Here is a 14,632-nt window from a genome sequence, read left to right on the forward strand (position 1 = left end):
TCGATTAGCGACGAATTGTTTCAAACGAGTTGTCTTTCCCTTTATCCAGTAGAGTGCAATTTTAGAGTCAGTCCAATGATATGCAATTGAAGACCTTTTCAGATTCACAATTTTTTTCTCTTTGGATGTCAAGCGAGCTGCAACTAGAGCTCCCAGCAATTCCAGGCTAGGCAGAGTCACACTGTTCAAAGGAGCTACTCGGCTTTTAGAAGTCAAAAGTCTAATGATCGGTCCATTTGGTGTGTAAACTTTCAAATATACTGTAGCACCATATGCGTTCTTACTGGCGTCACAAAAACTATGAATCTCGACGATATCCTCCTTGGATATTGAATTAATAACCAGTCTAGGTATCTTAAGATTTTCCAAAAAAGGTATCTCTTCACACCATTTTATCCACTCTTTCTCTATTTTCGGAGGCAAGGATTCATCCCAAGGAATTTTTTCACTCCATAGTTCTTGGATCAGACATTTCATTCGTATGGTGAAGCATGAAATTAACCCTAAAGGGTCAAATATCTTCCCTATAGCTTGGAGTATCGAACGTTTCGTACTTTTCTTGAGGAGACGAATTTTACGAGACTTCCGGAATCCACAGAAAAATAATCTTCACTGGTGTTCCATAAAAGTCCCAACACTTTAGTCTGATTGGAGCCCAGACTAACACTAGCGTTTGCAGGATGAGTATCTAATCCCTCATTCTTCCACTGCTCCATCAAATCAGCGTCATTAGTAATCCACTTCCTTGGAGTCATTCCAGCAGCTTCTATTATTTTATTAGCATCTTTAGATATTTCTAATGCTTCATCAAAATCATTGCTACCGGAAATAAAATCATCCACATAAAGATTTCTATCTAGAAGTTGAACGATAACAGGAAGATCATTTTCATACTTTTAATATGGTGTCTGATAGTAGCAGCGAGTAGAAATGGACTTGAGTTGACTCCTAAGTTCATTCTATTAAAATGAAAGATAATTATTTCGGGATCTTTGGAAACACTTGGTTCATCATTGCTCCAAAAGAATCTTACTTCGTTTTTGTGTACCTCAGCAAGACCTATTTGAAGAAAAGCCTGCTTCACTTTAGAATAGTAAGCTGTTCAGTTGAGTCTAAATTCAATAAGTATGTCCAAAAGATTGGGGTTTAAATTGGATCCTGGCCACAAACAGTCATTGAGAGAGAGTTCATTGACCTCGTGTGCCGCAGCGTCAAACACAATTCTTAACGATGCTGTTAAACTTTCTTTTTTAACGGCCATATGGGGTAAATAAAATATAGGTCTTTCACATTCATCATGTATACTATCAGGTTAACTATTTCTATAATGCCTTGACTTAAATAATCCTGTATAATTTCGCGGTATCTATCATTGTGGGTGAATGACAGTTTTGTGTTCTAATAGACCAGGGTCACCCATTGAAGAGTGCTGGACAGTGAAAACTTATCATGTACTAAAGGAATGAGAGCTTCATTACTGGGATACGAAACCCTGTTCAAATATTAATGAGATTGGCTGATTAGCCCTTTTAGCGACAGAATGCACTCTGTTGCACGCATCAAAAGGGTTCAGAATGCACTCTGTTGCATGCATGAAGAATTTAAATCTGATTTTTTTTCATATGTCATGATGCAGAAAAGCTTCTATTAAAGAAGTGTTTGTTTTTAACTAAATGAGTATTTAAGTTCTCACAATGTCCGTGATGTATATGTTCTGGTAGGTCAAAATTAATTAACCGTATTAGACAAAAGCAACGTCAATAAGCATTTTTCCTCGCCTTTAACAGCTTGAGTATCATATGGCATCTTGAGGTATGGCTGGTATGGTATGGTATATGGCTGGTATATCATCTGGTATGGCTATTCGATTGCTTTGGTTGAATATGGTAAAATTAAATAAATTGTTATTTTAACCGTTTTTACTGAGACCTTTCCAACAGTGTAATTGCATTATTATTTTATGGAATTTGGTTAGTATTGAAGCTTTGCTGTAAAACTTTTGTATTTGAGTACTGACGCATCAATACAAGAAAATCGAGGCGTTTTTCGTAAGAGTATAATTTCAATTTGTACCTTCATTGAAACTGCTTAAAAGTGCATTTTCATTTGGTAGCAAAATATCCATATTCAGTTCTTTTGGCAAACCAAAAAACGGATTTAGGTATATTATAGCCACCTTTGCAAATGACAGTAAAGGAAAAATAATTTTAAAAAAATCACTTTTGAACACTAATGCAGCATGTAGTGTACTTTAAAGCACTTGGGATATGTTAATTCACTATTTAACATACCCCTATTTGGACAATGATAAAACATAATCATTCGTCACCTGATTGCTGAAAGTCGAGTGAAGGCTTCAGAATGAGAATAAAGAATAAAATGAGATGATTAATATGAAGAGACAGGCACCGGCTTAATGATGCCGGTTATAGTGTGTGTGAGTCAGATTATTTACACGAATTAGTGTAGTATCTGTTCTATACTGTTACAAATTGCTCGGAAAAATTGTTAAATAACAATTTATTTAAATGTTATCATATTCAAACAAACAATCAAATGATTATAAATGAAATGTTAAGAGAACTGTGAGAAAAACCGTTTAATAACTGCTTTCGCGAATATGGTTAAACAATCAGAATTTTATCGCACTGACTACGCTCTCATAATGAAACTACTTAGCTCTTTTCAGCTGCATACCTATTACAGACAAGAGGACTAATTTTTCTGTCTTATGACCGACAGAACTGAGATTCAAGTCGCAGCATCAAGTCGCGGCAGCATATTATCTCCATCCTCTTCAACACGTGACCAATTTTCAGTTCCCTGCAAACTCTAATGCCCATTATCTAACGAAGAACTTAGCTCTAATATCCAGTATGAATTTCCTCTTTGCGGTTGTAAATTGTTTAAAAAAAAACAGTATAGTTTCGTATTTACGGTTTTATAACCATTCTAGTTGTAAACGGTTACAAAACAGTAAAGGTAGAAAGAATGTTTTTACCCTAAACTTAACTATTAGTCAGATGGACAGACAGTTGCCGAATATTTTATCATAATTTTAGAATGAAACTTACGGCAGTGTATTATGTGGACTTCTAACTTCAAAAGAAAGTTAACTGTAAAAGATGAAATTTATAAATATTTAACAAACAGTTTGTTTCCTTAGGTTTTTTAGAAAGCTGAATTTGAAATACAGAAAGACAAATCTCGCTAATTTAACGAAATTTTGCTGCTAAACATGGCTTAAGAAGTATAAAAATGCAATAATATTTTTAAAAAAAGTATAATGATTATAATAACTAATATAATAATTATTATAATAATTATTATAATTAATGTAAAGAGTTTTAAATGGAAGTATCTGAATGGTATAAGAAGAAAAGTATTATTTCAGCTTAATAATGATTTTTTTACATATTTCGTAACTTTTAGCCCCACCTCAAGATACCATTATTTTGTTTACTGTACTATGTATCTTAATTTAAGAATAACAAATTACCTTTATTTTTGTATTATAAGTCTCTAATTAAAGATGTCAATCTTCAGCCCTCCCTAACATCTATGCAGAGTTAGGACAAAATTATGAAAACACTTCTATCTAAATTCATTTTTTTCCATATTTCTGAAGAAATACTGAGAGATTTGTTTTAAAACTTTACAGTTGTTAAAGTCGTTCTTTTCATTAGGTCATCTAAACCTAAGATTTCTCTTACGTATCAATAACATTTAAAACTTTTTGAGTTTCAGTGACCAGCAATAAATTAAGAACAAAAAATAGTGTATTTAAACATAAATATGCCAAGAATACAGCTATAAACTTGTATCTTGAATCAATTACTCTGGTTATAATATGCAACATCTGCTCAAATCAAGCTTATAAATATCCATGGAGATATGGACCTTTTTATTAGAAATAACTTCTTATTTAACTTAAATTTTCTTACCATAACTTCAGAAATATTTAATGAAATGAAACAAAACTTTTGGTGTAATTTTTAATCTAGCAAAAATATCATTTTAGAATTTGTAGAAAAGTGATTAAAATAGTTTAAGATTTGAGTATTTTTCAGAAGTTGTAGAATTTGGCTCATGATTTCAATGTCATCAACGTTTCTGCTGTAGTTAGATTAATTTTCCCCCTTAATCGTTTTCACAATTTAATGACGCGCCCAAAGAAATGTATTAAACTTGCAAGTCAAACACGATGACAACCAAAAACATTATACAAACCATAAAGTATAAGAACCGAAGAAATATAAATACTTTGTATTTTTAATAGTTTTTAATGCCATTCTGTTGATATTTAAATGATTTTTTTTTACTCAAATTTGATTTATTTTTATTAATAATTATTAATTTTTTTCCTTTCTAGAAGATGTTTAGAGCTTTTTCCAATATATTGGTAAGGAATATTTTTCTGGATTATCAAAGAACAAGACTAATGTTAACTAAACTGTACATTGATTCGATGTAAAGTAAATGGTAATTAGAATCAAACATATCGCAACAAAACTATTTAAACTGTTTACATTTAAAGAAATCTCAGATTAAAATTTCAAAACAGTATTCTTCGGAAACAAATTTTCATGTTCTTTATGTAACATGATGTTAAAAATTAATGGTAAAGACAAATTTTAATTTGAAAAAATCCAAAATAAATAAAATTTTAATCGTGATTAATTAATTTCACTCGATAATAAATTAAATAAATGCTTTAAAAAATATTTTATTCGACGATTGCTCTCATATCAACATTTTTAAGTTATAATCAGAGGTCTAGAGAACAGGGTTGGGAAAAAGTGTAGTCATCTCTTCCCCAAATTCGTAAAAGGATTCCTCCAGTTAACATTTTTTTCTGTTTCGTTTCGGCAGTTTTGACAAGCAGGCGGAATAGAAAATATTTTGTCTAGGGACAAATTTCTTTATCATCTTTTGGCCCACAACGCTGCGTTCAAAACAAATGTCGGTCTATTAATAACTAAACTAAAAAGTATTTTCTAATCAGTTTTTTAAAGCGATTGGGTATGAAAGATTTGAAGGGAAAAAAGTAACAATTTTAACGTATTAAGAGAGGCCCTGTTTTGCGTTGGGCAAATTCTTTATTTTGCTTAGTATGCTCAATGTTCTAAAATACTGATATCAGTCAACATTTTCACTCTTTAAAAAACGTTTTCCTTGTGGAAGAAGTAAGGAAATGGCAATTAAGATTAAATGCTGACGTTTCGTTAAAATTTTGCCACCCATGTAGCATTTCACATAAGCTTTGGGAAATTGATAATGCACTTTATACTTTACTTTTACGTAATATTGACAGAATAATATTGCCATTGAGATATTTAATAAAAAAAAAAATTCTTATATTTTGCGTAATATTAGATGAATGGATTTTTCTAATTACCCTTAGGTAAGATTGCTTTCGTATATTTTACGAAAGATTGACGAAAGAATATTCACTATTTATACCTAGTAAAACTGATTTGGTGTATTTCACATATTATTTACAAAGCAAATTATTATTAAAATTTCGTTTCGAATTTATTTACTCAAATTTTCTGTTTTTTAAATAACCTCTTTTTGTATAATTTAGCGTTTTACCATACTCACATGATGACGTAAATATTATATAAAATAATGTACTTATTCCTACCTAGAAAAAATGTTTGGTAAAGTATTCGTAAGAAAAATAATTTATTTTCGGATAATTTTAAGTGAAATTTACGTTTTTTGGATTACCCTTTTTCTATAGTTCAGTTTTTCAGTCTTATGTAAATTTTACGAACACTCAGTAAAATTTAAGAGGTATGTAATATACGGCCTTAAATTGGTAGTTCTCTGCTACCTGGGCAACTATTTTAAAAACATTTTTGGCGATTCTGCAAGCCTACCATATAAAATTATTTAGTTCAATGTTTGTCGAATTCATTAAATATGAAAATAAAATTTTCCGATAAATTCAAAAGTTTAGGCCGGTGTTTAACGGAAAGAAGTAATGAGTAACAAAAAAAGAAAAAAGTTCGCAAATTATTTGCAGAGGCGAAATACGCTGCGAATCATGTGAATGTATAGGCAACGGTGTGTGATAAAGCTGTAGACGTTTAAAAATCAAGAAGACCTTAGATTTTTAAAAAAATGTCGCATTGCAGCATCATTTTTAGAACTAAAATTTTATATTTAGTACAATTGATAGATAGGGCAGAATCTGTAAAGGTAACTTGTTTATGTTTTAAAATGTAACTAAGTACGTTAGCATCAATTAGAAAAACAAAAGAATATTCAACAGACCGAAAAACCAGAAATATACAATAAATCACGAATTTTGAATTTAAAAAGGCAACTATGAAATTATTAATAATTCTATTTTATAGACAAAGCTAAAGTAATCTCGTTGCCACCTTGTCACATTTTTTAATCTTGTGAAAAAGTGCATGATGGAAAAGGACATATTTAATTTAGACCGATACTGCGAAGAGTTCATTTTGTAATTTGTCTTAGTTTAACAAACTGGCGCACTAGAAAAGATAGCTAAGAAGTTCTTTCGGAGGAACAACTCAGTATAAGCCTGTAAAAAAGAAAGATTTATTTAATTGTGCAATGATTGTAATAAATTTAACGTACTACATTTTTCTGTCTTATTGTACGGATTTTAGTTATTTACTAGTTACATTATTTAAATAGTTACATTATTAATTATTTCATTATTTAATTATGTTATACATACAAAAATTTAAAACATTAAATCTTATCTAAGACAATGACAATCAAAGACATTATACAAACCATAAAGTATAAGAACCGAAGAAATATCAAATACTTTGCATTTTTAATAGTTTTTAATGCCATTCTATTGATATTTAACTGATTTTTTTAACTTAATTTTTATTTTTTTTATTAGTGATTATTGATTTTTTCCTTCTTAGGGGCCATTGGATCTTTCTTCCCTTGGATTGGTAAGGAATATTCTTTCTGAATTATCATATAACAAGACTAATGTTAACAAAACTGTACATTGATTCAATGAACAGTGGTAGTTAGCATCAAATATATCGCAACAAACCTGTTTTAACTGTTTACATTTTAGAAAATTCCAGATTAAAATTTCAAAACAATATTCTTCGGAAACAATTTTCAGATTCTTTATTTTATGTAGTGTTAAAAATTAATGGCAAAGACTAATTTGAATTTAAAAAAATCCAAAATAAATAGAACTCGCGATTAATTGACATCACTCAATAATAAATTAAATAAATGTTTTTTGAAAAAAAAAACATTTTATTCGACAATTGCTCTCAAATCAACATTTTTAAGATATAATCAGAGGTCTAGAGCAGGGATGGGCAAACTTTTTTGGTCGAGGGCCAAAAATCGAGAAAAAAAATGTTTGGTGGGACAAATAAAACTTTCAAAATTTAAAAAAAAAAAAGCGATATACAAGTTTTAATTTAAATATTTAGTGAGATGAATGAAATTGCGATTTCGTTTTTAAAAGTTTCTTATATTAAGGTTCGAAGCGAGATGTTCCTATTTTACGGAACAAGGCTAAATGCTTTTCTGTTAGTCCACTTCTGAAATGATTCTTTCTAAGGTTCAAAGTTGAAAACTCTTGTTCACATATATAAGATTAAGCAAACATAGAGCTGATTTTCGGGGCATGAAATATTAAATTTTGGAAACTAGCTTTTGGTAATGATTTGTAAAACTTTGGCATATTTAGAAACAACTGCTTCAGATGATTGTTAGATTGTCCGCTCGTTGGATCTTAAAATGCGTAGTCTGCCAAATGTGAAGTACAATTTACCTATATTAGATTCCTCGAGAAAGACAAACGCTAGTTAGAGCCAATCTAAGACTATTCTATGAAGAACTTCTGCTTTCAACACTTTACCAATTGAAGCTGTCTGTGCTAACTATTTCCATCAATTTATGTTTTGTAGAACAAAAATAGAGAAAGTAAAAAGGTCATCAGTACTTTGTTAAAAAAGGAAGAACAGAAATAATTTTAAATAGTTGACAAGAAAATGGATGTATATTGTTTATGTATATTGCCACTGATCGGCAAATTAAAATTATATCCGCGGGCCGGATAAAACCTTCCGGCGGGCCACAGTTGACCCGCGGGCCGTAGTTTGCCCATCCCTGGTCTAGAGAGAAGGGTTGGGAAAAAGTGTAGTTATCTCTTCCCCAAATTGGGAAAAAGATTCTTCTAGTTACCAGTTTTGTCTGTTTTGTTTGGCATTTCTGACATTTTTGACAAGCAGTCTAAATAAAAAATATTTTGTCTAGGGACGAATTTCTATGTAATTGTTCGGCTCACAAATTAAAAAGTATTTTCTAATCAGCTTTTTAAAACGATAGGGTATGAAAGATTTGAAGAAAAAAAAGTAACAATTTTAACGTAGTAAGAGAGGCACTGTTTTGCGTTGGTCAAATTCTTTATCTTGCTGAGTATGCTCAATGTTCTAAAATACTGATATCAGTCAACATTTACACTCTTCGAAAAACGTTTTCCTTGTGGAAAAAGTAAGGAAAATGCAATTGAGATTAAAAGCTGACGTTTCGTTAAAATTTTGCCACCCATGTAGCATTTCACATAAGCTTTGGGAAATTGGTAAAGTTAATGCACTTTATACTTAACATTTACGTAATATTGACAGAATAATATTGCCATTGAGATATTTAATAAAAAATGCTACAATTTGACTTTTCGACTTACGTAAATTTTAACGTCGTTTTGATGTATGCAATATGCATAAATGACGTACTCATTCTTACCCAAGAAAAAGTGGTTGGTAAAGTATTCGTAAGAAAAGGGAATTTATTTGCGTATAGTTTTACATGAAATTTACGTCTTTTGGAGGAACCTTTTCTACAGTTCGACGTTTCAGTTTTATGTAAGTTTTACGAATGCTTAGTAAATTTTAAGTAATATACGCATTATACGTATTACATTACGTAATATACGTATTTTTGGTTTTAAATTGGTGGCTCTCCGCTACCTGGGCAGCAGTTTTAAAACAATTTTAGGCGAATCTGCAAGCCTACTATATATAGTTATCTAGTTGCAATGAAAAATAGTTTAGGCCGGTGTTTAACGGAAAGAAGTAATGAGTAACAAAAAAAGAAAAAAGTTCGCAAATTATTTGCAGAGGCGAAATACGCTGCCAATCATGTGAATGTATAGGCAACGGTGTGAGATAAAGCTGTAGACGTTTAAAAATCAAGAAGCCCTTAGATTTTAAAAAAATCGATTTCACTGGATCATCATTTTGAAAACTAAAATCCAATATTTAGTACAATTAATGGATAGGGTAGAATCTATAAAGGAAACTTGTTCATGTTTTAAAATGTAACTAAGTATGTTAGCATCAATTAGAAAAACGAAAGAATATTCAACAGATCGAAAAACCAGAAATATACAATAAATCACAAGTTTTGAATTTAAAAAGGCTACTATGAATTTATAAATAATTCTATTTTATAGACAAAGCTAAAGTAATCTCGTTGCCACCTTATCACATTTTTTAATCTTGTGAAAAAGTGCATGATGGAAAAGGACATATTTAATTTAAACCGATACTGCGAAGAGTTCATTTTGTAATTTGTCTTAGTTTAACAAACCAGCGCACTAGAAAAGATAGCTAAGAAGTTCTTTCGGAGGAACAACTCAGTAGAATCCTGTAAAAAAGAAAGATTTATTTAATTGTGCAATGATTGTAATAAATTTAACGTACTACATTTTTCTGTCTTATTGTACGGATTTTAGTTATTTACTAGTTACACTATTTAAATAGTTACATTATTAATTATTTCATTATTTAATTATGTTACACATACAAAAATTTAAAACATTAAATCTTATCTAATGAAAAGTTATCCCTCATTAGATGTACTCATAAGTTGAAAAAAATCATCCTTATTCAATTCCTTTTTTTTTTCAATAAATTTTAGTTATAATAATTATCTTAATTCTTATCTGCGATCAAAATAACAAAATGAAGAGGGCAATTAGCAAATGAGAACATTTAGCATTTTAAAAATAATTAAAAATTTACTCAGGACACAAACAAATTGCAAGCTGAATAATTTCATCCCACTTTCCTCCACTATTAAAACTTTCATTCTAAAATGAACTCAACTAACCATAAATCTAATTGACCGTAAAGTTTACTGTAAAGAACATTTTTTACCATTGCGGTTTTAAAAACAGTTCACAAATAATATGGTTAAAAAAAAACATGAATACAAAATTAGTCGGGTTTTTAACCATTTGCAACTAGCATAGATTCAAAACTGTAAAAGTGAAATTTTACTGGTTTAGTAGCTTTATGGTACCGCCATCTATATGTTATTGAAAATATGGTATTCTAATACCCAGTGTCACAAATTGTGGAGGGCAGGACACTATAAACTCTTCACGTGTTGAAATGAATAGAAAAAATATTGTATTGTCAACGCACGCAGGGACTCAAACCCCAGTTCTGTCGGTGTTCAGATTGATAAATCAGACCTTTCAGATCTGATATAAACCAAGTTGCAAGAAACTAAGTGACTTCATTAGGTTAAACTAGTTGGTTCAGGTTGTTTGAACGTGAACGTGAATGCAGTTAATATACGGTTTTTCATACAATTTAAATGAACGCAGAACAGTTTGAATAATACCATCTTATATCTGGTTATTAAAATGTTTTGTTTGACTATGGTAAAATGACAATTAAATAAAATGTTATTTAACCATTTTTTCCAAGAAATTTCAAACAGTGTGGAATAAGATTGTTGTTGGCGTTTTTTTTTTTTTTTTATATAGGTGATAATGTTGCCAAAATTTGAAGAAAAGGGAATTAAGTTATGAAGAAAGGTGGGGTTAACTCTTTCGAAAATAACGGGACACATACATCCCAAGCAAATTTCAAAAAAATCTTTCGGGACAGAAACGCTTCCCTGTCTAATGGGAAACTTTCCCACCATTCCTGCCAATATTTTTCAAAGTATTTTCATTCACAGAACATAGATGGCGCTACCGTACATAATGCTACCTTATTTGCATAATGTTTATGCTACCAAAATTGTTCTGTTGTAAAAAAAAAAAACTCGTCGCGAAAAGGTTAAAACATATAAGTACATTATTTTTCAATTGGTTTAAAATATATTATTTTTCATGTGAATAAAAACAGCTTTTCTTTTCCTCCAAATGTTTCCTTTCATTTCTTAGAAATGATCTCCTGTAAAATTTAAAAATACAGGAAAATAATTAATATCTGTGGAACGAGCTTTAAATTGAAAAAAAAAATCAAGCACACAATAGATACATTTAATTTGATCAGACAAGAAATTTTTATTTCAGCTAAATAGAAGACATTTTATTTAATTAGTTTAAATGCAATAGATAAAAAATAGAGAAATTTTGATGAAGAAAAATTCTTCATGAAAGATGTGAATTATGAAATGCGTCACATAGAAAATTGTTAAAAAATAATAACAATTGGCATAACGATGCCTATCTGAAAGCCTTTACGAAATACCATGTACTTTGTGTAAGAATTAAATCAAAATTAAGTATCAGACATGTCAGTCCGCTTCCCTCAATTCCCCGGATTGCTTGCCATACATAGTTGATTTCTTCTTACTATGCAATATTTTCTCCAAAAAAAAAAATAATAATAAAAATTATTTTCTGTGAAATATAATCTCGTAAAACATTTTGCTAACATGTGAATCAAAGTAAACCATTTCCTGGATATAAAAAATAATCAACTGCGTTATAAAAATTTCATGCTGTGAAAAAATTCCTTTCTGTACTAAAGTTTGTGTTATTTTCTGTTACAGTTTGGCAGCGTAAGTATTCTCCAGAGCACAGCATTTATTTTTAAATTTTTCTAGAATTCATTTAATTTTAACATTTTAGAAATAATTTACTTGATTATAAAAATCATTTTTGAAATGATTTTTTGAGTAAGAATAAAAAATTTGAAAACGTCTACACTATTTGATGCTTTAAGCTTATTCTTTTATTATTTATCTCTGTCAGTGGGAGTTGTGAAATCTGTGTATTAGAAAAATTTAAAAAAAAATGCAAGCTGTGATCATGTTTAATGGAAATTCATTATATATTTTTTTTAAATAATTTAGTAACAAAATACTTCATTAATATATATCCAGTAACTTTTATTAATAGATTAGAAAATGAATTTCCTTTCTTTAAAAAGCCTTTTTTATTAAAACCAAAGAATATAAAATAAGATATTTGGAAAATGAAAATGCTAAAAACTCTTAACTATCTGCCATTCAGCTTATTCTTTTGCTTTTTTTTCTCGATTAATATCAGTTATGGAATGTGCCATATAGTAAATTTTAACTAAGCAGAAATAATGCTCAACTTAAAGTTATTATGCACTAATATATCTAATTAAAATATTAACAAAAATATAGTCCATAGAAATGCGTTTAGTATCTGCAATGTGTAAATTTCAAAAAATTGCTTTCTGTTTTAAAATTTTAATCAAAATTTAAGAAAATATTTTTTTTACCTTTTAAATAATAAAATGATAGAAGATAAAAAAGATTTAAAACAAACAAACAATTTGAAGTTTTAAACTCTTTCTTTTGTTATTTGTCTCAGATTGAGTCATTGAATATACCAGATAGAGAAACTGAAAAATAATATGCAGTGAAATTCTTTAAAAGAAAGTTATTATGCATTATTAAATTTGTTTAAAATTTTAAATAAATAAAATGTTTCAAAGATGCACATAATGTTAATGTTTATTTTAGAAAAAAAAAATAATTTCTTTAGTAAATCTTTTGAATTAAAGCTTTTGATGCTCTTATTCACAGGAAAGTGAGGTAAGTTTTCCTTGGAACGTTATAGTACTTCTTACTTTCACGGCATTGTTTTTGTTTTCACGTTTAAGAAACTGCTCTTTCACATTAAAGTAAGAAAATACAATGACAGTATGTATCCTAACACAAACATTATTGCCCCACGTAATCCTCGAGATCTATTTGCTTAAAAAAATGAACACATAAGTTAAGTATTGAAAAAGGACTGACTGCTAATCATAATAGATATTAGTACTAAATGGAAACTATTGCAATTGTTATAGGGGCCAAAATATGAGTAGTATTTTTTTCATTTGCTTGCACCGTTGCAGATAAATGCACCGTCGTCAAACCAAAAATACCGGAAATGGCCTTCCTTTTACATACTCTTAGGAATCGGCACAGTAAAAATATGTTAATTTATTTCATATCGGCTGAATTTGAAAAAAAATGAGGCTAAAATAGGGGCAGGCATTAAAAATCCTTAAAGTTAAAAGGTGAGGAATATCGAACTGCATGTATTTAAAGAAGGATATTTTTGATAAGAGACTTGTAAGAGCAATAGAAAAAGTGCAGAGAGACATTTGAGAAAAATATTTTATAGAAATATTTCTGTGCCGCAATTCCGGTTGTTTAAAACATTTAAACCAGATTTATTTTCATATGTCATGACACAAAAAAGGCTCTTATTAAAGAGGTGATTTTTTTTAACTAAATGATTATTTTCTTCTGTTAGCTGCCTCTTGAGTTTTGGAAATTAAAAATCATCAGCTTGCTGTGAAAACAGTCCCTTTTTTAAATCAGAAGAATTTTCACAGAATTCTCACAATTCCCGTGATGTATATGCTCTGGTAGGTCGAAATGGGTTAACCGTATTTAGACAATAACAACGTCAATAAACGTTTTTCCTCACCTTTAGCAGATTGAGTATCATCTTTTATATGGTTATTTGACTGTTTTGGTTGAATATGGTAAAATTAAATAAATTGTTATTTGACCGTTTTCACTGAGACATTTTCAACTGTGTAATTATATTATTATTTTATGGAATTTGGTTTGCATTGAAGCTTTGCTGTAAAACTTCTGCATTTGAGTATTAACTCATCAATAGAAGAAAATAGAGGCGCCTTTCTTAAGAATATTATATCAATTTGTACCTTCATTGAAACTGCTTAAAAGTGCATTTACATTTGTTGGCGAAATATTCATATTCGGTTCTTTTGGCAAACCAAAAAACGGACGCAGATATTTTATAGCCACCTTTGCAAATGACAGTGAAGGAAAAATAATAAAAAAAAATCACTTTAAAGCACTAATGCAACATGTAATGTACTTTAAAGCAATAAGGATATGTTAAATCACTATTTAACCTACCCCTATTTGGACAATGATAAAACATAATGATTCGTCACCTGGTTGCTGACAGCCGACTGAAGGCATCAGAAAGAGAATAAAGAATTAAATTTGATGATTAAGATGAGAAGACAGGCACCGGCTTCATGATGCCGGTTATAGTGTGTGTGAGACAGATTAACTACGTGAATTATTGTACAATCTGTTCTATACTGTTATAGATTTCTTGGAAAAATAGTTAAATAACAATTTATTTAAATATTATCATATTCAAACAAACAATCGAATAGTTATAAATAGAATGTTAAGAGAACTGTGGGAAAAACCGTTTAATAACTGTTTTCACCGAATATAGTTAGACATCAGAATTTTATAGCATTGACTATGCCCATTTAATGAAACCATTTAGCTCCTTACAACTGCATGCATCTTAAAGACGAAAGAACTAATCTGTCAGTCTTATGAT

At 29.6% G+C, this 14,632-nt stretch overlaps 1 protein-coding gene across 4 annotated transcripts in view; it reads left to right on the top strand.

Moving 5' to 3' along the window:
* Positions 1–14,632, top strand: part of LOC107441800 (U8-theraphotoxin-Hhn1c 2) — a 58,315-nt gene that overhangs the window by 10,652 nt on the left and 33,031 nt on the right. For 3 of the 4 annotated variants that reach the window (XM_087168036.1, XM_087168038.1, XM_087168037.1), the window contains exons 4-5: positions 4,373–4,402; positions 6,918–6,947. In XM_087168036.1, coding sequence (XP_087024162.1) covers positions 4,373–4,402; positions 6,918–6,947 — 60 coding nt within the window. Of the gene's footprint in view, positions 1–4,372; positions 4,403–6,917; positions 6,948–11,820; positions 12,927–14,632 lie in introns of all 4 variants that reach the window. The other variant, XR_015435569.1, reaches the window with a different exon arrangement.

This window comes from Parasteatoda tepidariorum, chromosome 7 (assembly GCF_982258835.1).
Source record: "Parasteatoda tepidariorum strain Cologne lab strain chromosome 7, Ptep-v5.0, whole genome shotgun sequence".
NCBI classification, from domain to species: Eukaryota; Metazoa; Arthropoda; class Arachnida; order Araneae; family Theridiidae; genus Parasteatoda; species Parasteatoda tepidariorum.